The sequence below is a fragment of the Podarcis melisellensis genome, assembly GCF_964234715.1.
Source record: "Podarcis melisellensis genome assembly, chromosome: 4".
Lineage (NCBI taxonomy): Eukaryota > Metazoa > Chordata > Lepidosauria > Squamata > Lacertidae > Podarcis > Podarcis melisellensis.
Genome location: NC_138531.1, coordinates 100,982,091 through 101,008,630, shown reverse-complemented (window position 1 = coordinate 101,008,630; position 26,540 = coordinate 100,982,091). Strand labels below are relative to the sequence as shown.

Below are 26,540 nucleotides of genomic sequence, written 5' to 3'. Positions count from 1 at the left end.
GAAGATATCTAGTACACAAGATGGAAAACTATAAGTATTTGTTGATGCGGACTGGGAAAGCTGTGTAGCTACCAGAAAATCTACAAGTGGAATGGTTATGATATTTGCCAATTCCGTAATTGGATGGAGGTCAAAGAAACAAGGATTTGTTGTGACCTCGTCCTGTGAGGCAGAATATGGGAGCCTGTCGCTAGCATGCAATGAAATCATGGGTTTTCTGAGATACTAAAAGATCTAGATTGTAAAGTTGATTTGCCTATCCAAGTGTATGAAGATAGCCAATCGTGCATTGCATTAGCGGGCTCAGAAATAATGAAATCTGCATCAAAACATATTGCTATCCGTCATGCGAATGTTAGAGATTGTGTACAGAATGGGGTGATCAAACTGGAGTACTGTCAATCACAAGATAATATTGCTGATTTGTTTTCTAAGCCTTTGCCAGCAACATTCCATAATGAATTAACGACAAAACTGGGTTTATGTATATACAGTAGTGCCCCGCAGTGTGCTTTGAAGATGTCGCTGTTCGTTTCATGGACGAGGAGTGGGCGTTGCTGGATCCTGACCAGAGAGCTCTGCATAAGGACGTCATGGAGGAGAATTGTGGGATCGTGGCCTCTCTTGGTAAGGCTCCCTGTGGGATCGTCATATCTGCCTGGAAATTTAAAAAATACATCTATGTGACCAGCCTCAGATATTTTCACAGAATTCAACAGCGCCCCCTATAACATCTGGGAACCTAACACCCCCATAATAAACAGTAACTTACAGTTTTTTCTTTGAACAATCTTCTTCAAAATATTGCTTTTTCTACCACGATTGGGCTGGTGTGAACTTCCCAGGCCATCTTCAGTGTCAGCTTCAAACTTCCACAATTTTGACCACTGCTATATATCAGACAAAACAACATTCAACAAGTCTTCAGAATCTAATAATAAATATGTTGGTAAAATGACAAACAACACAGGTAATGAACACACACCCAACTCCCTTCAGTTCTTTTCCATTTGTTCCTGAGGCTCTAATCCCTTTTTGTCTCCATTGCAGATTCTGATGAATTGGAAATTGAGAGCAAAGGTGGCCACGATAAAATCCCCAGGGAGGAGAAGCCACGTAAAAATTTGGAGGGTGGAGAAAGCTGCAGTCAGATCTCCCATTCCATTTCCCATCAACAAAATCTCATTGGAAAGAAACTCTATCAGTGCATGGAATGTGGAAAAAGCTTCAGGAAGAGCTCCTATCTCATTTCCCATCACAGAATTCATACAGGGGAGAAACCCTATCAGTGTGTGGAATGTGAAAAGAGCTTCAGTCAGAGCTCTCTCACTTCCCATCAAAGAATTCATGCAGGGGTGAAACCCTATCAGTGTGTGGAATGTGAAAAGACTTTCACATGTAGCTCCTCTCTCACTTCCCATCACAGAATTCATACAGGGGAGAAACCCTATCAGTGCGTGGAATGTGGAAAGAACTTCAGGAAGAGTTCCCTTCTCACTAAGCATCAGAAAATTCATACAGGGGAGAAACCCTATCAGTGTGTCAAATGTGGAAAGAGCTTCACTGAAAACTCCTCTCTCACTTCCCATCAAAGAATTCATACAGGGGAGAAACCCTATCAGTGTGTGGAATGTGGAAAGAACTTCAGGAACAGCTCCAATCTCACTTCCCATCAAAGAATTCATACAGGGGAGAAACCCTATCAGTGTGTGGAATGTGGAAAGAGCTTCAGGAAGAGCTCCAATCTCACTTCCCATCAAAGAATTCATACAGGGGAGAAACCCTATCAGTGTGTGGAATGTGGAAAGAGCTTCCGTCAGAGCTCCCATCTCAATTCCCATCAAGGAATCCATACAATGTTTGAAAAAACCATTATACATCTTTAGGAACCAGGCAGACGCACCTTTTTAACCAGACTTTTGGCTGATGGACTTCTAATGCCCTTTAAATATGTGGGTTTTTTTGTTTTTTGTTTTTTATGTCGTAACCATTCTGAGACCTGTGGGTGTAGGGAATAGGTGCCAACTCTTATACGCCTAGTGGTCTTTGCCCCACCCCCAATAAAATATTTAAGGATGCCACCCCCCAGTTTTTGGTGTGCTTTTTTCAAACACAACCTTTTATTCTTCTGCAACTTGCCATACAATTTCTCTTTCAATTTGCCCTCTTAAAAAATAAAAAAAATAAACTCAGAAAGATACAAGAAGATACAAACATGGATAGGTCCCATCTTTGCGGGCAAAATGTAAAAGTTGCTTTGAAGGAGGCTTTCCCAAACTTGGGTCCCCAACAGCTCCCGGGCCGCAGTTTCCATCATCCCTCCCCCATTGGTTCTGCTAGCAAGGGATGATGGGAGTTGTAGTCCAAAACCAGCTGGAGACCCAAGTTTGCTTTAAAGGGAAAGTAGGCTGGCCTTGTGATACCCTCTGCTGGCCAAAAGCACTGCCCCAGAATCTGAACCACCCCCAGTACTGCTAATAGGAATTAATAGAGCGCAAAACTGAAGTTTGATCGGCACTTCAACCTCTAGGGAGGTTCTAGGTGCTTTCTGCGCCACCTAGAGTACCCACAGAATTGTGGCTTCTACTGGGAACACACCAGCATTGTGGTACGATAAGGTAAAAGCAAATAAAGCGTTTAAAAATCATATTGTTAGAAAAGCACTGTTTAATGTCTGGATAAGATACAAGGATTTGTTAGAAAAGAAAACCCCAAGATGGTTGTCACCAATGGAGGCGAAGGCACAGAAAAAACTCAATATGGAGGCCAAATGGCTGAAATATTGGGAAATTCTGGAACAAGATGGAGACAGAATAAAACTGCAGAGCTTTGGAAAATAGAAAAACAAAGTGCGAGATTGGCTCCATTATTATCAAATAATGGAGGCATATAATTTGGACAAAAAAGTTGGTATCCAGGTTGAAAAATCAAAATTGGAAACAAAATTGTTAGATTCAAAAATCAAGAATCTGTCAAGAATGTATAACTTGCTGTTGAAATGCAACACTCAGGATGAAATGGTGAAATCAGCTATGATTAAATGGGCACAAGATGTTGGACATAACCTAATGATGGCTGACTGGGAACAGTTATGGACCACAGGTATGAAATTCACGACATGTAATGCCCTAAGAGAAAATTTAATGAAAATGATTTATAGGTGGTGTCAGAGCCACCCGTCTGGTCCCAGCTCACAAGAGACCCAACTCCAATCCGGTTTATTTACAGAAAGTCTTTATTGAAGATCATGGTTGCGTTTACATTCCATCTTTGTGACTCTACGTCTGTAACGTTAGACCGCTGAAGTCCCCTCTGAATCCGTACCACCTCGGCACCAATTTAAGAGGCTTGTGCTGGACCACCTTTTCCTCTCCTTCCTTTTCCGCAGGGTCTTTCTGCCCCCCTGGGTTCCCCCTCGCCGGGACTCGCCCGAGGCTGAATCCTCTGACGCCTCTGCCCCCCTCCTTCTCGCTTTGGGGCCGGGCTCCTCCCCAGGGCTCTCCTCACTTCCGCGCGCCTCTACATTTGAACTTGGCGCGCGTACGTTGCTTCTGACCTTTCTCTCGACCGCTACACTGCTCCCGGTGCTACTCTCCACCCCCTCCGGCTGAGCGTCCTGCTCCGATCTCCTTCCCCTGTCTCCTCCTTGCTCTGCTCCCTCTGACACACTGGTAACTCCACCCCCTTCACTCCGTTCCGGCTGAGAAGCCGGCTCCGGTGTCCAACTCCCACTGGGGCTTCTCCCTTCGCTCCCCTGCTCCTCACTGCTTCCCCCTTGGCCTCCCTTTGGTCTGACCAGGGGGGCTCCCTTTTGGGAGTCCTCTGACTCACTGGACAGACTCATGAACGACCTTTGGTCATCGTCATCCTCCTCCTCATCTCTCTGGGATTCTTCCCCCTCGCTCTCTGTCTCCTCCCCCATCTGCTCTTCTCTCCCTGAAACCCTGACATCCATCCCCCCCTCGAAGCCCCCCCTTCCCCCCTCCCGCTCGGCGGGTGCCGGTTGTGGAAACTGCGGCTCTTCGGGGGTAGGCTCAGGATACAGGTCGTCTACGTCAATGTTCTCTGCTGGCAGTTCTGTGTATGTGTGTTCGAACTCGGGTTCTTCACCCAAAGCCATCTCAGTCTCTTCTCCCATTGCTACTTCCTCTGGTGCTGCCCGCCAAGGACCCATCATCCACCTCTTACGCCATTCCTCCTCTGGTTGCTCCTCCCACCAATAAGGGGTTTCTGTGTCCACCCCCGAGCACGATCCCCTGGGCGGGCTTGATTCTGGTGTTCTTTCCTCGGGGGAAGAGAAACCCCTGAACGTGCTATCTGACAATGTGGGTGTGAAAAGCCAGTCATCAAAGTACTCGGCTGGCATGGGTCTATGTGGGAAAAGTGCATGGAACTCTTCCTTCAAAAGGGGTTCGTCTAACGCGTAGCCCGGCACCCAACTATTGGCAGTGGCTGGGGTGCCCTCTCTGGCGAGAAAGTATTCAACCCCCTCTTCCCCCCATCTCGAGTCCAGTATCTCTGTGACCTCGTTGAGGGGTTCGGCCCTAGGCGACCCCCCCCTCTTGGGTGACCCTTTGCGTGGGTCTGGTACTGTTTCTGACTCTTGAAACCTGTGCGGGGCCTTGTAGGGAGTGAGCACCGACCTATGAAAGACCGGGTGCACTCTGGAGCCTTCTGGAAGGGCCAGGCGAAATGCTACAGGATTGATCCTAGCCTCAACTTGGTATGGTCCTAGCTGCCTGTGTGCTAGCTTCTTCTTGGCTAACGATTTGGCTGGCATCGCTTGGGCCGCTAACCATACCCAGTCCCCCACCTGGATGTCCTCTCCCGCCCTTCTGTGCTTGTCCGCCTGCACCTTATAGGCCTGTTTGGCCAGCTCCAAATGTCTCCGCAGCTCCTCGTGCACCTCTTGCAACTCTGCTGCGAACTGGTCGGCCTCTTGAGGCACCCCCTCTCCTGGTGCTATAAGCCTCGGAAAGGTTCTGGGATGACGGCCATTGTTCGCGAAGAACGGCGTCACCCCGGTCGATGCGTGCTTCGTGTTGTTGTAGGCAAACTCAGCCATCGGCAGGTAGTCCACCCACGCTGCGGGTCGCTGATTGGCGTAACACCTCAGGTACTGCTGCATGATCGCGTTGACCCTCTCTGCTTGGCCGTTGGTCTGTGGATGTCTCGCCGACGCTAGGTCGATAGATAGATAGATGATAGATAGATAGATAGATAGATTCTTTATTGTCATTACACAAGTGCAACATTGCACAAGTGCAACGAAATTGGATGCCATCCCTTAAAAAACAACAAAAGCAAAACAACAACAACAACCAAACAAACCACATTCCAGCCACACCCACACCCACACCCATCAAACTCCCAGGTCACACTATCGAGTTACAGCATTCAAAAAGGCCACAGCTCTTGGATAGAAACTATTTTTCAGTCTATTTGTCCTTGACTTGATGTTTCTATATCTCCTGCCAGAAGGCAGTAGTGCAAACAGACTGTATCCCGGGTGAGATGAATCCTGCAGGATGTTGTTTGCTTTCCTAAGACAACGGGAACCGTACAGTTCTTCCAAAGATGGGAGAGGATGACCAATAATCCTTTGGGCTGTGGTTATGACCTTCTGGAGCACCTTCCTCTCCCTAGCTGTACAACTGGAGAACCAAGCACAAATACAGTATGTGAGAATGCTCTCTATGGAGCCTCGGTAGAAGGACACCAGCAGTCTCTCACTCAGATTGTTCTTCTTTAAAAGTCTGAGGAAATAAATTCTCTGCTGGGCCTTCTTCACCAGAGCAGTGGTATTTGCGCTCCAAGTCATGCCCTGATCGATAGTCACTCCCAAAAACCTGAATTCCGCCACCCTCTCCACCCGTTCCCCGTTGATATACAAGGGCTGAATGTCCGCCTTTTTTTTCCTGTAATCCACCACCAATTCCTTGGTCTTAGCCGTATTAAGAGCCAGATTGTTCTCTCCACACCAAACACAGAGCCGCTCCACCTCGTCCCGATAGGCGGACTCATCCCCTCCTGAAATGAGCCCCACCACCGTAGTGTCATCAGCAAACTTGATGCTTTTGTTGCTGGAATAGATGGCTGTACAGTCATACGTATAGAGAGTATAGAGCAGGGGACTCAACACACAACCCTGTGGTGAGCCGGTGTTAAGGCTAAGGGCTTTGGACATATGTGACCCTACTCTAACCCTCTGAGAACGTTCTGACAAAAAATCCAAAACCCAGAGACAGGTGGAGTTGGAGAGTCCAATCGCCTCTAGCTTGGACACCAGTCTATGGGGGAGGATAGTGTTAAAAGCAGAGCTAAAATTCACAAACAGCAGCCTCACATAACTCCCCGGCTGCTCCAGATGGGACAGAGCAGCATGGAGAGTGGTGGTGATAGCGTCTTCTGTGGATCTATTTGCCCTGTATGCAAACTGGTAGTTGTCAAAAGTTGATGGAAGACAGGAAATAATGTGACGGCGCACCAGTTTCTCAAAACACTTCATGATGATTGGAGTCAGTGCAACTGGTCTGTAGTCATTCAAACTACTGATTGTGGGTTTTTTAGGCAGAGGAACAATAGTTGACGACTTCAGGCAGGGTGGGACAATAGACTGGTGTAAGGACTTGTTGAAGATCTTAGTAAAGACCCTCGCCAGCTGATCCGCACAGCCCTTCAACACCTTTCCAGTGATGCCATCAGGTCCAGCAGCCTTCCTCGGATTCACCATCCTCAATACCTGTCTCACCTCGTGCTCCTCTACAGTGAATGAGGGGCCCCTATGGGCTGGTGGCTGTAATACCGGCGTCTCAGGTGGCTCCTTCTCGAAGCGAGCAAAGAAGAGGTTAAGCTCCTCCGCCAGCAAAGGGTCACCGTCGACAACACCAAGGTTAGGTTTGTAGTTGGTAATATGCTGAATCCCCTGCCACATCTGTCTTGTGTTGTTGCTCCTTAAATTATCCTCAATCCTCTGCCTATAATCCAGTTTTGCCCGTCGAATACCCCTCTTCAAGTTTGCTCTTGCCACACTGTAAAGCTGCACCTCGGCCGACCTGAAAGCCCTGTTCCTTTCCCGCAACAGGCACTGGACCTCTCTATTCATCCAGGGTTTCTGATTGGGGTAAAACCGGATGGATTTATTTACTGTGACAGTGTCTGTGCAGTGATTGATATAGCACAGAACTGCCGCCGTGTGCTCCTCCAGGTCTGAACGATCGAAAATATCCCAATTGGTTCTCTCAAAACAGTCCTGCAGCTGGTGAATAGCACCTTCAGGCCAGATTTTAACAGTCCTTGATATTGTGGGAGCCCGTTTCCTGAGTGGGATATATGCTGGTACCAGGAACAGAGACATATGGTCGGACTGGCCCAAATGTGGCAGCTGTAAAGCCCTATAGCCGTGATTTACATTCGAATAAACTTTATCCAGTGTCTTGTCCCCTCTTGTGGGACATTTCACATGCTGATAGAGCGTTGGGAGCACTGTTTTAAGTTCAACATGGTTGAAGTCTCCCGCAATGATGTGCACAGCTTCAGGATACTTGTCTTGCTGGCTGCTGATAAGGCTCTGCAGGCATCCCAAAGCCAAGTTGGCATTGGCATCTGGTGGCACGTACACACCAGTTAGCATAACAGCTGTGAACTCCCTAGGGAGATAGGCTGGTCTACATTTAACAGCCACATATTCCAAATCCGGTGAACAGTGACTGCCCACAGTCTTAGAATTATTGGACCAGCATTTGTTCACATATACACACAGCCCCCCTCCTTTGGTTTTTCCGAAGTCCATGCCTCGGTCATGACGATGTACCGCACAGCCTTCCAACTGAATAGCTATGTCTGGTATGGACGGTTGAAGCCATGTCTCAATGACAAATAAAACGCAGCAATCTTTTACAAGGCTGTTCTTTGCTGCCTGCAGCCTCAATTCATCCATCTTGTTGGCAAGAGATCTCACATTAGCAAGAAATATGCTAGGGAGTGGTGGTTTAGATGGACTCCTCTGCAATCTAACCAGGACGCCGGCCCGACAACCCCTCCTTTGCCTCCTGTCTCTACGCCGCCTTCGCCTCCTCCCTGGAGGCATAGTAATCCATGGAGAGCTACATGCAGGTACTGCTGCATGATCGCGTTGACCCTCTCTGCTTGGCCGTTGGTCTGTGGATGTCTCGCCGACGCTAGGTCGATCTTGACGTGCAGGATACCCAGAAGCTTCTGCCAGAAGTTGGAAACAAATTGGCGCCCCTGTCGGACAGGACGGACTGCGGTAGTCCATGCACTCTGAACACGTGGTCGATGAAGAGTTTGGCGGTCTGTTCTGCCGTCGCCACCTTGGCACAAGGAATGAAGTGCGCCATCTTGGTGAACAAGTCCACAACCACCAGCACCGCCGTCTTGCCCCTGGAGCTGGGCAGGTCAGTAACAAAGTCCAGTGCTACCCTCTCCCACGGCTGCTGCAGCGTTTCCAGCGGTTCCAGCAATCCCGCCGGCTTCTGGTGTACTGGTTTGGACCTCTGACAGGTGTCACACCTGGCGACGTAATCCGCCACCTCTCCCTGCATCTGGGGCCACCAAAAGTCCCTGGCCACTAATTCTATTGTCTTCTCTTTGCCGAAGTGGCCCGCACTGGGGGCGTCGTGCAATTGCTGCAGAACCTTTGCGCGAAGTTCGTCGCTTGGCACGTAGAGGGCACCCTTGCGAGTTAAGAGTCTGTCCCGCAACTGGAACTCATCGTCTCTTTGCGACCCGCTGCACAGCTCCTCCATCTTGGACTGTGCAAATTGATCTGCTTGCAACGCGCGTCGCACCGCGTCCAGGTCGACTGCGATGGCAGCGCACGCCCACGCCTGTGGTGCGAAAATGTGCTTCGCTGCAATTGGTGTTGTCTCCTCAAGGTATTGCGGTTTCCTGGAGAGTGCGTCTGCTATAACATTGGAGTCCCCCGGGATGTATTCTATTTTGAAGTCGAAATCCGCAAAGAATTCTGCCCAGCGCATGTGTCTTTGGGTCTGCAGCTTTGCCGTTCGCCAATACTCTAAGTTCTTGTGATCCGTGCGGACCTGCACTGTGTGCTTGGCTCCTATGAGGAAGTGTCGCCACGCTTTGAAAGCTGCATGAATGGCCAACAGCTCCCTGTCCCATATGGTGTAGTTCCGCTCCGTCTTGCTGAGCTTCTGGGAGTAGAAGGCGCCCGGCCTCCAATTGCCTTGCGGATCCTCCTGCAGAAGGACGGCTCCAACCGCTCTGTCTGACGCGTCGGTTTCCACCCGCATGGGCCTGCCGGGATTCACGTGCAGTAGTTGCTCCTCGGAGGCGAAGAGGCTTTTAAGCTTCCGAAAAGAGCGCTCTGCCTGTTCCGTCCAAGCGAACTTCTTCTTCTTGGAACTGAGGGTGTCCGTGATTGCTGCCGTCTCATTTGCAAAACCTTTGATGAATTTGCGATAAAAATTGGCAAATCCGATGAATCTCTGGACTTCCTTCCGATTGCGTGGGCTCTTCCAGTCCAACACCGCTTGGACCTTGACTCTGTCCATGGCCAGCCCCTCGTCGGACAGCTTGTAGCCAAGGAAATCCACCTCCGTCACATCAAACTGGCACTTCTCCAACTTGGCGTACAGCCTGTGCTCCCGCAACCTCTGTAGGACCTCCTTTACATCCTTCTCGTGAGCTTCCGGCGATTCCGAGAAAATCAGGATGTCGTCGAGAAAACATACACACTTCTTGTAGAGGAGTCCCGCCAACACGTGATGCATAAATGCTTGGAAAACGTGGCTGCCATTTTGGAGACCAAACGGCATAACTCTGTATTCATACGTGCCTAGAGGCGTGAACATGGCAGTCTTCCACTCATCGCCCTTCCGGATGCGGATGAGGTTGTACGCTCCACGCAAATCCAACTTGGTGAAGATCTTGCCCTTCCTAACGGTCGCTAGGAGGTCGTCAATCTTGGGCATGGGAAAGGCCTTGGGCTTAGTCAGTCTGTTTATGAATCTATAGTCCACAATGAGTCTTTTTTGGGGCGTGTCTTTCTTCTTCACAAAGAAAACAGGACTGCCTCCCACTGCTTTGGATTCCCGGATGAACCCGCGCTTCAGATTATGCTCTATGAACTCTCTGAGCTCTTGCATCTCGTCCTCAGACATGGAATACAGCTTTGCAGTTGGCAGCTGCGCCCCTGGCACCAGGTCGATCGCACAGTCGTAAGGCCTGTGAGGCGGCAACTTGTCAGCTTCTTTCTCGCAGAAAACCTCCAAGAATCCCTCGTATTTGTGAGGCACTGCCTGCACCATGCCCAGGTGCAGTTGCTGCTCAGCTCCTTCCTCCTGATTGGTTTGGATGCAATGCTGAGCACAATACGATGAGCAGAAGGTGATTTGCCGCTGGTACCACGCTACAGCGGGACTATGCCTCTCCAGCCAACTCATGCCTAACACAATGGGCGTGTCTGACAGGTGGGTGACATTGAAGCTAATGACTTCTCGATGATTTCCAATCTGCATCACCATGGGAGGCGTCTGCTGCACAACTTGCCCTCCCAGCAATTTCCTGCCGTCCACTGTGACCACGTTCAGAGGCGTCGTTGCAGGCAGGAGCGCTATGCTATGCTGCTTGACAAATTGTATTCCCACAAAATCCGCATTGCTCCCTGAATCAATCGTGATGGGAACTTCCAGGGATTGTCCATTAGGCAGCTGAAGGGTCGCAGTGAGTTGCACTGCTGGTTTGGGTGGCAAAGGGTCTGTGCATTGTAAGGGTGCTGGGGACTGTTCTACAGATCCGCCTGGCTGAGCCCCAGTAGCTCCGCTTCCAGCCAGGCACTGTCGTTTCCCTGAGGCTGCTCTCTTTGCACCACTTCCGCTGCCACTGTTGCTAGAGCTGCAGTGTGTTTTTGGAGCCTCTGGGGGCACTCTTTCGCCATATGCTGTGCACTGTCACAGATGTAACATTTCCTGGTCCCTCTAGGAGGCTTCGCCTTCACTGCACCGGAAACAGGGGCTCTGGATGGTGTCTGAGCCCTAGCACCACCAATTTCCATCGGCTCTTCTCCTTGCCTCCCCAAGGGCGAGGGGTGCGTCTGGCTGAAGTCCCTGGGGACAAAAGGGGGGGTTCTCGCTGGTGCACGCGCCTGGGGTCCCTCCCCCTCGTGCCACGGGCGTCCCTCATGTCGTATTCCGATAGCCAAAGCCCGTTGCACTACGTCTTCTAGGGTCTGGGGTCTATCTCCTCTGGCGATCTCATCCTTGACGGGGGGGCTAAGACCTTCCCAGAAAAGATCTCTGACGGGTTTACTATCCTTCTCCCAGCCCAACGCAGTTAGTAATGCAAAGAATTTGGAATGATATTGACGTACAGTGGCTTTGCCTTGCCGCAGTCCGTGCATCTGTCTACGAGCAATATCCACATCCACAGAGGACTGGAAACAAGCATCCATCGCTTTAATAAATTCATCAGAATTGCGGCGGGCATGGCCATCTTCGCGCCACAAATTGCGCAACCAAGCTCTGGCCTCCCCATGCAGATGCGAAATTATGAACCCCACTCTCTCCTCCTCATCTTTAAAATCATGATGGAGCAAATGCAGTGCATACACGACGTCTGCCCTGAAGTTAGGGTAGTCTTGCAGGTTGCCATTAAAGTGCGTAACTAGGGCGCCCCCCCGCCGTCCAAGTGCAACTCCCTCCGATCTGGAACCCGGGACCCCTGCCCTGCTTGCCTGCTCTCACCTTGTTCGCAGGTCCTGGCAAGCCTTGTCCAGTTCGTCATTCTTCTTCTGCGATGCAATGACTGCAGCTGTGAGTTCGGTAACCTGATTCCTCAGCGTAAGCAGCTGTTCCTCCGCGCTCATGGCTGCTCCCGTTGGTGAGCTTTGCAAAAAAAAAAATTTTGCGTTCAGCCGGAGGGGACTTACTGTCAGAGCCACCCATCTGGTCCCAGCTCACAAGAGACCCAACTCCAATCCGGTTTATTTACAGAAAGTCTTTATTGAAGATCATGGTTGCGTTTACATTCCATCTTTGTGACTCTACGTCTGTAACGTTAGACCGCTGAAGTCCCCTCTGAATCCGTACCGCCTCGGCACCAATTTAAGAGGCTTGTGCTGGACCACCTTTTCCTCTCCTTCCTTTTCCGCAGGGTCTTTCTGCCCCCCTGGGTTCCCCCTCGCCGGGACTCGCCCGAGGCTGAATCCTCTGATGCCTCTGCCCCCCTCCTTCTCGCTTTGGGGCCGGGCTCCTCCCCAGGGCTCTCCTCACTTCCGCGCGCCTCTACATTTGAACTTGGCGCGCGTACGTTGCTTCTGACCTTTCTCTCGACCGCTACACTGCTCCCGGTGCTACTCTCCACCCCCTCCGGCTGAGCGTCCTGCTCCGATCTCCTTCCCCGTCTCCTTCTTGCTCTGCTCCCTCTGACACACTGGTAACTCCACCCCCTTCACTCCGTTCCGGCTGAGAAGCCGGCTCCGGTGTCCAACTCCCACTGGGGCTTCTCCCTTCGCTCCCCTGCTCCTCACTGCTTCCCCCTTGGCCTCCCTTTGGTCTGACCAGGGGGGCTCCCTTTTGGGAGTCCTCTGACTCACTGGACAGACTCATGGACGACCTTTGGTCATCGTCATCCTCCTCCTCATCTCTCTGGGATTCTTCCCCCTCGCTCTCTGTCTCCTCCCCCATCTGCTCTTCTCTCCCTGAAACCCTGACAGGTGGTATATGACACCAGTCAAGCTTGCAAAAATTTACCATTTGCCCGATAATAAATTTTGGAAATGTAATGAGACTGAAGGTACATTCTTTCACCTTTGGTGGAGATGTCCAAGGATTAAGACATTCTGGGAGATGATTTATAATGAAATGAAAAAGGTATTCAAATATACCTTTCTGAAGAAACCAGAGGCCTTTCTCCTGGGCATGGTCGGCCAATTGGTGCCAAAGAAGGACAGAACTTTTTTTATGTATGCAACAACAGCAGCAAGAATACTCATCGCGAAGTATTGTAAGACACAAGATTTACCCACCCGGGAAGAATGGCAGATGAAGTTGATGGACTGTATGGAATTGGCGGAAATGACTGGCAGAATCCGAGACCAGGGAGAAGAGTCGGTGGAAGAAGACTGGAAAAAGTTTAAAGACTATTTACAGAAATACTGTAAAATTAATGAATGTTAGAAAAATGTGGGAATGAAGTTATATGGCTTTAGTAGAAATGTTATAAGGAATTAAGTATAAATAGATTATTAGAGTATTAAAGGAAAAAATAAGGTTAGAATATGTTAAGGTAATTATAGGATAGAAAACAGAGGAAGATGGAAAGGAATTGCTGAAACAATTAATAGAAGTGAAATACAAAAAGGGAGGTGTAAGGAGGTCGTTGAAATAAGTGAATGAAAGATAAGATATTGAAATTGTTTGATGTGTTTTAAACTGTTTTTGCTTTGTTTTCTTAGTTTAATGTGTTAGTGTTATGCAGTGTTTTTGTATTGTATTGTATTGTTCTTTTTTGTAGTGTTTAAATTGTTGGAAAAGTAATAAATATTATTTAATTAAAAAAACAACAACAAAATGTTACTTTTTAAAAAAAGTTGCTGCCATTATAGGCATTGCCATTCAAATGGTGCGCATGCATCATGTGATTGATTGTGCAAAGCAGGCCTTACCTGGTCCCCCACCAATATTTTATTCAAGTTGGCACCACTGGGCGGATGGTTTCCAAATTAAATACAGTGGTGCCCCGCAAGACGAATGCCTCGCAAGACGAAAAACCCACTAGACGAAAGGGTTTTCTGTTTTTCGATGCGCTTCGCAAGACGAATTTTCCTATGGGCTTGCTTCGCCGCCCGCCAGCATTTTAAAAAACCCTGGGACAGCGGAGAAGTCCTCTGCTGTCCCGGGGCTTTTTAAAATGCTGGGGGTGGGAAGAAAAGCCCTTGTCCCCCCCCCCAGCCTTCAGAAGAGGTCGGGGGACAGACTGTCCCCGGACCTGGTCTGATGGCGGTTTCCATAGGAACGCATTGATTGATTTTTTTTTTGCCAAATACATTTTTATTAACATTATATACATAACAAGCATACAAACAAATACAAAAGAAAAAATTACAAGAAAAAAGTAAAAATATACAAGCCAAACTTTTTCCTCTCTCTAACTATACAAAGAGAGATTAATCCGGCTACTTCACAAAAAAGGAGGAAAAAGAAAAAAAAGGGGGGGAAAGAAAAACAAACAAACAAACAAACAAACAAACCACCACCTCCTGGACTTCCTTCCATCCTTTTGGTAAGTATCGAATATTTACTTCCATTCACGTATTTGATTTTTGATCTGTAAACCTAAATTCACACGCTGGTAGTATTGTTCTAACCCCGCCAGTCACATTAAACATTTATTCCAATGTAGTTCCTGTTCCAGTATTTACTCCAATTTTTCAGAGATTTCTGTTCATCATGGTCTCTTATTTTACCTGTTAATTTATCAAGCTCAGCATATTTTATCATTTTAATTTGCCAATCATTTATATTGGGGATAGTTTCCACTTTCCAATATTGTGCCAACAAAATTCTCGCTGCTGTGGTGGCATAGAGGAATATCGTTCTATCTTTTTTAATATCTTTATCCAACATTCCCAGCAAAAAGGCTTCGGGTCTTTTGGGGAAGGTGTATTTAAATATTTTTTTAAGCTCATTGTAAATCAATTCCCAAAAGCCTTTCACCTTTTTACACCTTTTTCTTATCCTTTAATCTATACATTTTGGCCAACTTCACAGAAACGCATTTCAACCAACTTCAGAAACGCATTGATTGATTTTCAATGCATTCCTATGGGAAACCGTGCTTCGCAAGACGAAAAACTCGCAAGACGAAAAAACTTGCGGAACGAATTAATTTCGTCTTGCGAGGCACCACTGTAAAGACATGAATCGCCTTGCTTTGCACATGTCAATATCCTCATTTATTCTTTTTAAAATTTATTTGCCCTTCATCTGAAGATTTTACAACATACAGGATGAAAGCATGGCTTTCTCAAAAACAAGTCAAGCCAGAGAAATCTCTCCTTTTCTTCTTTTCTTTTTTTGGATGGAGTTACAAACTTTGTTGATCAGGGAACTGCTGTGGAAATAGTGCACCTCGATTTCAGTAAGGTTTTGGACAGAGTCCTCTGTGAGATTTATGTGAGGAAGCTGGTAAAATGTGGGCTGAATGAGGTATATGTCTTAGGACATCAAACTGGTAAAGTGGATTTTAAACTGACTGAAGAGGTTTTATGGCCTTGGGAATTTGGTCTCTTAAATCTATCCCTTCGCCTTCCGTTTCTGTGCGCTGCTCTGGTTCGCCAGAAGCGGCTTAGTCATGCTGGCAACATGACCCGGAAGCTGTACGCTGGCTCCCTCGAATCTTCCCTGTCAATTTGTCCAATTCTGCATATTCAGTCAATTTCCTTCTCCATTCTTCCACTGTTGGAATTTCTTCTGCTTCCATCTTTGGGCCAGAAGTATCCTTGCTGCTGTCACTGCATATTGAAAAAGTTTACAGTCTTTCTTGTTAATTTCATTTCCTACCAAACCTAATAGGAAGGCCTCTGGTTTTTTAACAAATGTATATTTCAACATCTTTTCCAGTTCATTATATATCATTTCCCAGAAGCCTTTCACCCTTTTGCACTCCATATGATAGAAAGTTCCTTCTTTTTCTTTAAATTTCCAACACTTATCACATGTTTTATACATTTTAGCCAGTTTAACTGGCGTTATATACCATCTGTAAACCATTTCATTACATTTTCCTTCAACGCAGAACATGCTGTAAATTTTAACCTTTCATTCCATAGCTTGTCCACTCCCGCCACAGTAGAGACACAGGTTCCCCTCCAGAAGCCGAGTCTTCTCCGAGGGCAAGAGGTGAGGCCACGCTGCCTCAAACTGCATTGGCTCCTCCAACGACTTGGCTGTGACCGTGAAACTGCTGGGAAGGACTGGAGCTGGGAGCTGGGAGTGCTGGCGGCCCGGAGCCTGGCGACGGTCCTCCAACCGATCGTCTATCAGCAGGCTCTGTTGAATGAGGGTATCCAGCGTGGCTGGGCGATCCATCATGGCCAGCTGGTCCAGTATCTCATCTGAAAGCCTCTCGAGATACTGGTCCTGAAGGTTGCAGTCATTCCAGAACAAGTCCTGTGCCAACAACCAAAATTCTGTGGCGTAGGCGGCCACTGTGGACTTGTCCTGTTTCAACCACCGAATCGCCCGATTGGCTTGACTCCCCTTCTGAGGGTTGCCGAACGTGGTTTCCAGATGGTTGCAAAACCCTGTATAGTCTGCCAGCAAGGGAGAGTCTTGCCGGGGCAGCAGCAATGCCCACTTGGCCGCCCGGTCCTTCAGCAAGCTGATCAGGAAGTGCACCTTGGTGCGGTCATCGGGGAAATTCCGGGCTCACCCCTGAATATACAGCTTGGTCTGGGCAAGAAACATGGGAAAGCTGGCCGGGGGGGGGACCCATTGAATTTCTCTGGCAGGGCCACTGGGTACTTGCCAGAAGCTGGGGCGTTGGCACCAGGAGCTGGTAAAGCATCAAAACGCTGCTGAAGCGCTGTAGCTGCATTGCTTAGCTGATGAACGGTGTGGGTCAAGACCTTGTTTTCCTGAGCCAATGCCACCAGCACAGCCGCCTGGTCAGCCATGGCTTCTGGTTCCTCCTGAACGCACCCCAACGAAGGGGGAGTGCGGATGTGGCGGGAACAAACTGTGCTGCTCCCCTGGGTTAACCGAGAGGCTAAATCCAAGTCCGGTCCGTGGTCAAAGGTGCAACGTGGAGGCAGTCCATAGTAGCTGAAGCTGGGTGCAGGGCAGGGAGTTGGGTGAAGTCAGGAACAGGCTTGCAAGCAGGGAGCCAGGGCGAGTCAGGAGCTCAGGCAGGAACTAGCAACCAACAATGTTGCTCCCGCAACTTGAGACTGGGGCTGGCCGGCTTTTATCTGCCCTGAGGCAGCCCCGATCCTCTGGTGACTCTCCTCTCTAACCCTGACCCTCTGCAGCTCAGGAGAGGCTGGAGGGTTTACCGGACCCAGAGGCAACCTCAGCTTTCTCTGATGGGGCTGAGAGTGGAGTACCTGCAGGCAATGGGTCACAGGTGAGGACCCTTCAGGCTCATGCCCCAGCCCTGGCTCAGCTGGTTCTGGAGCCGGGGTCTCCTGTGCAGGCTGGAATCCCTCAGGTTCAGCATCCAAGTCCGAATCCCATGCCATCACACCTTGTCAACAATGTGGAACTGTAGTAGTCCACAATTTGGACTTTATGAACATATGTGGAACAGAAATGTGCAGACATTTGGTCTTTATGAATTAACTGATTTATTGGGGCTTCTGTCTATATTAGTGCACTTTATGTATTATTTATGTGCAAGATAAACATTTGATATTGTGATAAGAATATATAGAAGATTATTGTTTATGTGACTACACAACCGTTTACGTCTTGTGTGTTTGTCCATTCCAGGAACAGCATTCCTGACCCAGATGTCTACAGGAAGTCCCTCAGATGATTCCCCTTTCAAACAGGATATGTGAACCTGGGCCAGTAGGGTCCTCCTCTCCGGCAGATGGACAACCCCTCCCCCAAGCCCCTCCCTCCCCCACTTCCCCGGAGGGGCCCCCACACCACCCATCAGTCACCAGGATGGTTTTGGTCATCTCCTGCTTGGAGCACTTCAGGGTTCGGATCCCCCTGAGCTGAGCTGCCTGGCAGTTCTGAATCACCTCCGGCAGGTACAGCTGGTCTTCCTCCAGCAGGTGAAAGGCAAAAGTCAGGCTGTCAGTTCCTCACAAAGGGAGGGCTTCTCCACATCGAGAGTGCCGAGTGGGGGGCAAGGAGGGCAGATCTGAGTCTCTGTTCTGGTTCTCCCCAATAGTCAGCCCTGGGGGACAGATGTGCAAGGACACGGGGACAGGTGAGTCCGTCCCTGAGCACCTGGCAAGGCTATTCCAAGAGTTTTCTCCTGGATTCCAAGCCCTACTGCAGGGGAGGAGGGACACCCCAGGCCTTGGGGGCCAGTCCTGGCCTCCTTCAACCAGAATGTGGCTCCCCAGGCCAGGGGTAGGCAAACAAAGGCCTGGGGGCCGGATGTGGCCCAATCGTCTTCTCAATCCAGCCCACGGACGATTCGCGAATCAGTGTGTTTTTAGATGAGTAGAATGTGTCCTTTTATTTAAAATGCCTCTCCGGGTTATTTGTGGGGTATAGGAATTGGTTCATCCCCCCAGAAAATATATAGTCTGGCCCCCCACATGGTCTGTGTTAAGTTGTGGGCGAACATATCAGACGACACAGTGATTCTTCAAACAGCTCTTGTTTATTCAAAAGGCCAGAACTGAGGAGCTCAGTCAGCCTGCTTATATAGAGCTCCAGAACAGCGTAACTGTTGCAACTTTTCTAAAACTATCCAATCACTGAATGTCACTTTTCGATCCTTCATTTGCATACAAACTATCCAATCACTGAACGTCACTTTCTATCCTTCATTTGCATAACTATCTACACTATCCCCCTGCTGGCCCAGGGTGAGAACTTCAGTACATAACACCCCTCCCCAACGAGATAAGGCGTTAGTTACATTCATAATGGTTTCCTTATATACAGTACTACACGGAATGATTCAATTAGGCACAAAAGCATATCGGTTACATTTCACATACTTAGACCAACAGTGATACATGTCCAACAACATAGTCCTTTAAATAAGTTGGGCGCTTGGAAGCTCTGCCAGACCGCCGGGGACTGGTAGCCAAGTCCTGGGGGGGGGCCACCTAATTCTTGCTGAGGCTGTGGTGCGACCCTAGGTGGTGTTGAAACCAAGTCCCCTGGATCCGCTGCTGTGGATGGAACCTCTGCAAGTGGAGTTGGCGGAATGTCAGGCACGGCAGTGGCCTGAGTCTGTGATAACTCTGGCAGACCCTCTGAATTGGCTTGGTTTGGCTCCACACCGGCAGTTTGTGAGAGAGGTGTAGGTGGAGCCTCACCATCTGTAAGTGTCTCTGCCATGAGCGCAGTTGGGGGCCCCACGGTAGTGTCCAAGTCCCCAACACTGCGCCTAAGCTGGTCTATGTGCTGGCGCCACAAGCGTCTGTCTTCGAGTGCCACCTGGTACGAGCGAGGTCCAGTGACTCCCACTACTGTGGCTGGCACCCAAGGAATATCCCCCACAAAGTTCCGGGCAAAGACCTGGTTTTCTCGAACAAATGATCATGGCGTGTTGGCACAGCCTGGGGGTTTGGCCATGGCAAAGTCCGGGTGCAGCCGGTCAAGCAGGGACCTGAGGCGGCGGCCCATAAGCAGTTCGGCAGGACTCCGCCCTGTGGCTGCATGAGGGGTGATGTGTTGTACGAACAAGTATTTAGCGACCTGCTCGTTCCAGTCTCCCTGACCCAGGCGCGCCAGTGCCTCTTTTGTCGAGCACACCATTCTCTCTGCTTGCCCGTTGCTGGATGGATAAAATGGTGCCGTTAGGGCATGGCAAATGCCTAGTCTCAAAAGATACAGCTCAAAAGTGCCTGACTTGAACTGTGGTCCATTGTCAGAGACCAGGACATCAGGACACCCATGCATCGCAAAGAGGCCTTGCAGCACCCGGATGACGCCTCGGTAGTGGTGGAGGGCATCAGAGCCATCTCCAGCCATTTGGAATAGGCGTCCACCACTACCATAAAGGTCCGGCCGTGAAAGGGGTCGGCCAGATCGATGTGCACCCTTGACCAGGGTGTCTTGGGCGTCTCCCAGGTGTGACCCTTAGCTGCCGGTGGTGCAGGCCTCGATTCTTGGCACGGTTGACAGGCAGAAACCCAGGCAGTGATGGCATCGCCCATGTTAGGCCACCAGACATTACACCGAGCCAACGCCTTCATTTTAATGATTCCTGGGTGGCTAACGTGCAGAGCCTCCAGGACACCCAGTTGAGCACACGGCTGATGGTGCAATCCTGGGCAGATGCAAAGGCCACAGTGGCAGCCGATACAGGCGCTGCCGGAAGATCCTCAATCAGGAGGAGCGATGAAGCAGGAGCCGGGTTTTCCACAAACGCTGGAAGAGGGCAATGGCTGAGGGCGTCGGCATGGCCCATCGATTTCCCCGGGCAATGGACGAGCCAGTAGTGGTAGGCACCCAGGAAAACAGTCCATCGCAGCATGCGTGGCGAGAGGACCGGTGGACGATCACGGGCGAGGAGGCCCAGGAGTGGCTTGTGGTCAGTGATGAGGTCAAAAGTCCTGCCATAGAGGTATTCATGGAACCTCTTCACTCCAGCCACAAGTGCCAGTGTCTCCTTGTTAAGCTGGCTGTAATTCCGTTCAGTCAGAGATAGCGTCCTGGAAAATTAGGCGAGCGGTGCTTCTCTTCCATCTGGAAAACGGTGACTAAGGACAGCGCCGATGCCAAAAGGTGAGGCGTCGCAGGCAAGGACCAGTACTGTACCAGCACACTGTCCGATGAAAAGAGAGCCTTGACCCCGTTGAAGGTGGCTGTCTCCCGATGCCCCCAGGACCAAGGTGTCTTTGTGCTGAGGAGTCGGTGAAGGGGCTCAGCCACCGTGGCTTTGTGGGGCAGGAACATGTTATAAAAGTTCAGCAGCCCCAGGAACGCCTGCAACTCTGTCTTGTTCTTTGGGATGGGGGCCTGCTGGATAGCGCGGATCTTGGATGTGGTCGGGTGAAGGCCGGAGGCGTCGATAAGATAGCCCAGGAACTCCACCTGTGGAATGGCGATCTGGCACTTCTCCCTCTTTACCTTGAGCCCGGCCTCCTGGAACCTGGTCAGCACGGCACAGAGGCGATAGGGGTTTCCCACTTGGCGTGGTCAACCGGCTCCAAAACTCCTTGGGCGATCAGTTTGTCCAGTTGTTCGTCCACCTTAGCCTTGAGAGCAAAGGGAACCCGGCGTGGCTTTGATGGGGGCGACTTGTGGATCAAGGTTAAAGGAGATGGGCGTATCCTGTATATTGCCCCAAAGTGCCGTCAAAAACCTCGGCAAAGTCTTTGACCAGACCCTCAGTCTCTGCGTTAGAGATGCAGTTGATGCCGGAGACTTCCAAGCCGAGGGCATCAAACCAGTCTAGCCCTAGGAGGCTTTAAAGAAAATCTCACCTTTAAAGTAAACCTCTAAGTAACTAAACCAAATTGACCCAAGCCTGCCTTCCTCTGCCAACCTCAACTTCGCTCTTCAAGCCAAAAGACAACAATTCCGCGTCCCCAGGCAAAATCCCCTGGCCTTTCATTGGTAGAGCCGCCACCACACCAGTGGCATTTATTTCAGTGCTGCGCGAGGAATGACTGAGCGGGCGGCGAGATGCTTTCAGCCTCGGACACTTGGCGGGTTCTGAAATGGCCGTGCAGGCCACATTCATGACCCTGGCGGGCTGGATGAGGACCCCTGGCCTACACTGACTGGCAGCAGCTCCCCAGAGTTTCAGGCAGGGATTTCGTCCAGCCCTTGCAGGAGATGTCAGGCCTTGACCCCGGGACATTCTGCATGCCAAGCAGATGCTCTAGGGCTCCCCATATTTCCCTGCACTTTCAACGTTATGCTATTAGCAACTGTGAAGATTCCACCTGCCCCTTTCGAAAGGATAACACTCCCCTGATTAATAATAATAATAATAATGATAATAATAATAATTTATACCCCACCCATCTGGCTGGGTGGCTTCCAACAAGATATTAGAATACAATAGTCCATCAAATATTAAAAGCTTCCCTAAACATAATAACAACAACCAACCATTTTCAGTCCATTGAATTCGCAATTCAGCATTTCTGGAAAGGGAAATGGCATATTTTGTATATTGGTATAAAAAGCATGCATAGGAAAGTATTACTCATTTATTTTGAGAATAGGATTTATTTCTTTTGAACTTCGCTGGGTTCCTCCTTGGCAGCCAGTGTGATTGTTTCAGCAGGGCTAGAACTCAGGACCCGCTGCCTTGAGGGACATCTAAGAGCAGTTGGGCAGGGGAAAGGTCTCCCTCGGGAGGTGGTGGACTCTCCTTCCTTGGAGGTTTCTAAGCAGAGATCGGACGGCCATATGCTATGGATGATTTAGCAGAGATTCCTGAATTGCTGGGGGTTATAATAATAATAATTTATAATTTATACCCCGGCCTTCAGTTTGTAAACCGAGTTACCACTGTATCGTCATCATCACCATCACCACTGCTACTTCTACCTGAAATTCAATATTCAATAAGTCTAGCTCTTCTCTGAGATGAATTTTGTTTGGCCCAGTCATGGCATCCCCTCCATCTCCAATGTCAGTCGTCTGTTTGGTCACCCCAAGACTGACAGGAGCAAAAACAAAAACAGAAAACCTGAAGCTACTTATGTTTCCTAACAGTTTTGAAGCTGACATTTAAGATGGCCTGGGCAGTTGAGACCAGCCCAATCGTGGTAGAAAAAGGAATAATTTGAAGAAGATTGTTCAAAGAAAAGACTGTAAGTTACTCTTTATTGTGGGGGTGTTAGGTTCAAAGGTGTTGTAGGGGGCGCCGTTGAGCTCTGTGAAAATATCTGAGGTTGGTCCATAGAGGTATTTTTTGAATTTCCAGGCAGATATGACGATCCCACAGGTAGCCTTACCAAGAGAGGCCACGATCCCACGATTCTCCTCCATGACGTCCTTATGCAGAGCTCTCTGGTCTCGACAACAACAACAACAACAACAACAATTTATACCCCACCTATCTGGCTGGGTTCCCCAGCCACTCTGGGTGGCTTCCAACAAAATATTAAAATATAATAGTCCATCAAATATTAAAGCTTCCCTAAACATAATAACAACCATCCATTTTCAGTCCATTGAATTAGCAATTTGAACTTTGCTTGGTTCCTCCTTGACAGCCAGTGAGATTGTTTCAGAAGTGCTAGAACAGCCATCTGCCATGGATGATTTAGCTGAGATTCCTGCATTACTGGGGGTTGTAATAATAATAATAATAATAATAATAACAACAACAACAACAACAACAACAACAACAACAACAACAACAATAACAATAATAACAATAATTTATTATTTATACCCCACCCATCTGGCTGGGTTTCCCCAGCCACTCTGGGCGGCTTCCAACAAAACACTCAAATACAATAACCTATTAAACAGGGCTGCCTGTTTAGGGAACTAGACCCGGTCCCCTCTTGCTTCGGGTTGGACTAGATGACCCTGGGATCCCCTCCTCTCTCTCCCCTCCTGAATTCCAGGAGGAGCTTCCTTGCCTCCTGCAAAGCCCTCTTCCCTGCAAGCTCTTCCTCTGGTTTCTGGACAAGGGAGGGAGATGCTCAGAGTCCAGCCAGGAGCCTCACCCCCCAAAGGATATCTGGGCAGCTGCCCCCCCTTAATCCATAAAAAATAATAATAATCTGAGAGAGGGCTGAGCGAGGGAGGACTCGGCTTGGCAAGGGTTAAAGGGAACCGAGCTGCCTTCCTAGAGAGGACAGGAAGCAAGGGGGGGCAGGTCCTCCAGAGCCAAGGCCCCTCCCTCCCCAGTCCTTTCCTGCTTGGGTGTCTCTCCTGCAAGGGCTGCCTCGCTCCCCCCTCCTGGGATCTGGTGAGTCTCCTCTCTCTCTGGGATCTGGTGGGGGTCCCAGGGCTGCAGCAGGGGAGGGGGCCTGGGGGGCCTGATCTGCTCCTGCAGGGGGGGACCCCAAGTCAGGGAGGAGGAGAGGGTCCTGCCAGGGAGGGGCCAGGTCTGCCACGCTCTCCTTCCTGCAGATCAGAGGATCCCTGACTCCCACGAAATCTCCCTTCTTTAAACAAAGGGGTCCCTGGGACTTTAACTGTGTGACATCGCTCAGCCTCATTGCACAACCGAGGTAACATGTGCAAATGGTTTTCCAAAGCTGGACGAGGAGGTGGACTAGCCCCCCCTCCAAAAAAAACCCCACAGGGAGGAAGGAAGTTAAGGTGGGAGAGAAAGGCGAGGGATAAAGAGAGGGATCCCAGCTCAGAGTCTGGCTGCTGCATTGGGGACCAGTTTCCCAGTGTCTCCCAGTGTCTCCCAGCCGGAAATGGGCGCTGCTACTCACTGAGCCTCCAGGGACCTGTGTGTGCGTTAATAATAATAATAATAATAATAATAATAATAATAATATAAGAATAAAAAATTACCCTCCTAAATTTCAAGGGAAATAAAAGAATAAAAAATTACCCTCCTAAATTTCTTTGGCCCTGCCCACTTGGCCCTCAGGGGGTTGGCCAGATACATACCTGGCCCTCAGGGCAAAGATAAAGGGACCCCACCCCAGAGGTCTGTCCTGAGAGCGGGAGAGAGTCCAAGTGCAAGAAAAGGAGACAGAAGCAGGGGAGTGGGGGTGGGGGGAACAACTCCTGAGGACCCCCAGGTGAGGACCCCCACTAGAACCAAGCATCCATTTTTCACAAGATAGAAACGACTCATTTGTCAGTAGGTTCCGACGTCATCAATTAACTGGAAGGATGAAGAAACCAGGTTGATTCACCTCTCAGAAATCCCTTCAGTTGCCTCCACATTTTGCATTGCTTGAAGGCTAGAGACTTCTTTCTTCTCCTCTTCTTCCTCCTCTTGTTCCCAGCAAGACTCATCCATGCTTGCTCAGGGAACCATTTCCCCTCCTGTCCTACAAATTCTGTAACAGAACAATGTATTTGCTTTGTAGGATTTGCTAGAGCTTCTCATTTAGACGGACAGAACTTGGCAGAAGACCAAAGGGTTCCTTCTGATCTCTCAGAGGCTTCCTGAGAGCACAGATGGATGAGCGAGACTCAGCTGGCCCTGAAGCAGGAAAAGGCCATGCCATCCAAACTGGGAGCAGTGGGGGGTTCTGGGAAAACTCTGTGCAGAAGATCCTGGGTGAGGAGGACACCCTCCGCTCAGAGGGGCAGAGCCAGCAGGTGAGGCAGTTCTGCTGCCAGGAGGCCAAAGGACCCCGAGAGGTTTGCAGCCGACTCTACCACCTTGACCATCAGTGGCTGAAGCCAGAAAGGCACACGAAAGCTGAGATGCTGGAACTGGTGATCTTGGAGCAGTTCCTGGCTGTCCTTCCCCCGGAGATGGAGAGCTGGGTGAGGGACTGTGGAGCGGAGACCAGTTCCCAGGCGGTGGCCCTGGCCGAAGGTTTCCTCCTGAGTCAGGCAGAGGAGAGAAAGCAGGTGAGAGAGACTTTCCTCTGGATACTCCCAAGGGGCTCCAAACATGACAGAAAACATCCCATAATGGTCTGCTGATGGCCCATCCTTTTTCTGGGAAAAGTATCCATGGAATGAGATCTCACACCCTTCACGTCTTTGTCATTCTCTTTCTAGTATTTCTCCCCATTATCTGTTTTGAATCCTTGTTTCTTTTCCAGGGAAAGGATCTCTTTGCAGAAATGGACCTGGATTCCTGTGAGGCAGAGAGGCCTCCGTTGGACACCAGAGAGAGGCCACTGGGTAAGGAGGAAGGTGGTGTTTCTCTGTTTGGTCTCATTCTGTTGGTTTTCCAACTCATCCGAGGGTTTCCTTTCATCTTGTTTTGGGGGAGACAGTTGGGAACAAGGGTCCAGAAGAGGGGAGATGTATTTTTTCACAACAAACATATGAAATGGGCACAAACCTCCAAATACTCTCAGCAGGTAAGTCCTTCTCAAAGGCCCCTCTGTAGTTAGAGATGCCCTGTTTCACCTGTGAGAGAAGCAGGCACTCCTGGCATCCTGCTTACCTTTTTTCTCTTGCAGGTGGCAGAAGGATGCCGGCAAGACCTCCATATTTAACTTTTCATGGAGGCAGAAGGGAAGCAGCGGCTGTGGAACCAGATCAGGTCAGGGGAAGCTGCCTTGTGGGGCCAGAGGCCGAGGGATGGAGCAATGTCATGGACTGGTTGGGCACAGAGGAATGCTGGGAGGAAGCAGCCGGGGAACCAGGAAGGGAAGACGGCTCAGAGCCGAAGGAGTGGAGGTGGAGGAAGGATGAGAGGTCAGAGGGAGAAGCCTGGGAAGAGGAGGTGTCAGAAGCTGAAGGGGAAACAGGGCGTAGTGAGCTGGGAGACTCTGTGGCAGAATGCAGTGCAGATTCAGAGGCAGAAGAGGAAGGAGGCAAGTGGGAGAGGAAGGTTGAGAAGCTGAGGTGAGTTAGGAGAAGGAGCAGCCACCGGTGGCTCCCTCTCCTTTTGCCAGAAGCCACCCTCCCTGCTTGTCTCTCAGACCCAGGAGACCCTCCTGCATTGCAGGAATCTCTGCTAGATCATCCAAGACAGATGCCCATCCAAAAGAGGCTTATTTTATTTCTAGTTTGATAACTGAATGCAAAAATTGGGTTCTAAGCAGTGGACAAATGAGAACAAATAGTGGCCTGGATTCACCTAACCAGCCCCATCCGCTTGAAAATGGGGCCTGCCCCCCCATTCCTCCCCCTCTCCATGCCCCCATGAACCCCTTGAATTTGGCTCTAGGGCATTGGGAGGGAACCTTCCCATAACAGCTGACAAGGAGAGGAGAAAGTGGATCCTTCCATTGGGGAAACTGGAATGCATAGGCAGAATGACTTGAATAACACAAGGTGGAGTACCAC

The 26,540-nt window shown here is 49.7% G+C and overlaps 4 protein-coding genes across 4 annotated transcripts in view; 2 read left to right on the top strand and 2 right to left on the bottom strand.

Moving 5' to 3' along the window:
• The window catches only part of LOC309369239 (uncharacterized protein), a 109,540-nt gene extending 86,882 nt beyond the window's left edge, over nt 1-22,658 (bottom strand). The window contains exon 1 of the mRNA XM_081910035.1: nt 22,598-22,658. The gene's annotated coding sequence lies outside the window, so the exon portion shown is untranslated. The remainder of the gene's footprint in view (nt 1-22,597) is intronic.
• The window catches only part of LOC309369316 (zinc finger and SCAN domain-containing protein 31-like), a 40,406-nt gene extending 14,464 nt beyond the window's left edge, over nt 1-25,942 (top strand). Inside the window, exons 3-4 of the mRNA XM_081910166.1 lie at nt 25,343-25,606; nt 25,709-25,942. Coding sequence (XP_081766292.1) covers nt 25,343-25,606; nt 25,709-25,744 — 300 coding nt within the window. The 3' untranslated portion in view covers nt 25,745-25,942. The remainder of the gene's footprint in view (nt 1-25,342; nt 25,607-25,708) is intronic.
• ART1 (ADP-ribosyltransferase 1) overlaps nt 1-26,540 on the bottom strand; it is a 122,424-nt gene that overhangs the window by 69,549 nt on the left and 26,335 nt on the right. The gene's annotated exons all lie outside the window — the stretch shown is intronic.
• On the top strand, nt 511-7,882 carry LOC309368783 (uncharacterized protein; the record flags this gene model as incomplete). Its single annotated transcript, XM_081909090.1, has 3 exons — nt 511-627; nt 1,051-1,485; nt 7,788-7,882. The coding sequence occupies exons 1-3, from the start codon at nt 537-539 to the stop codon at nt 7,880-7,882; spliced, it is 621 nt and encodes a 206-aa protein (XP_081765216.1). The 5' UTR covers nt 511-536.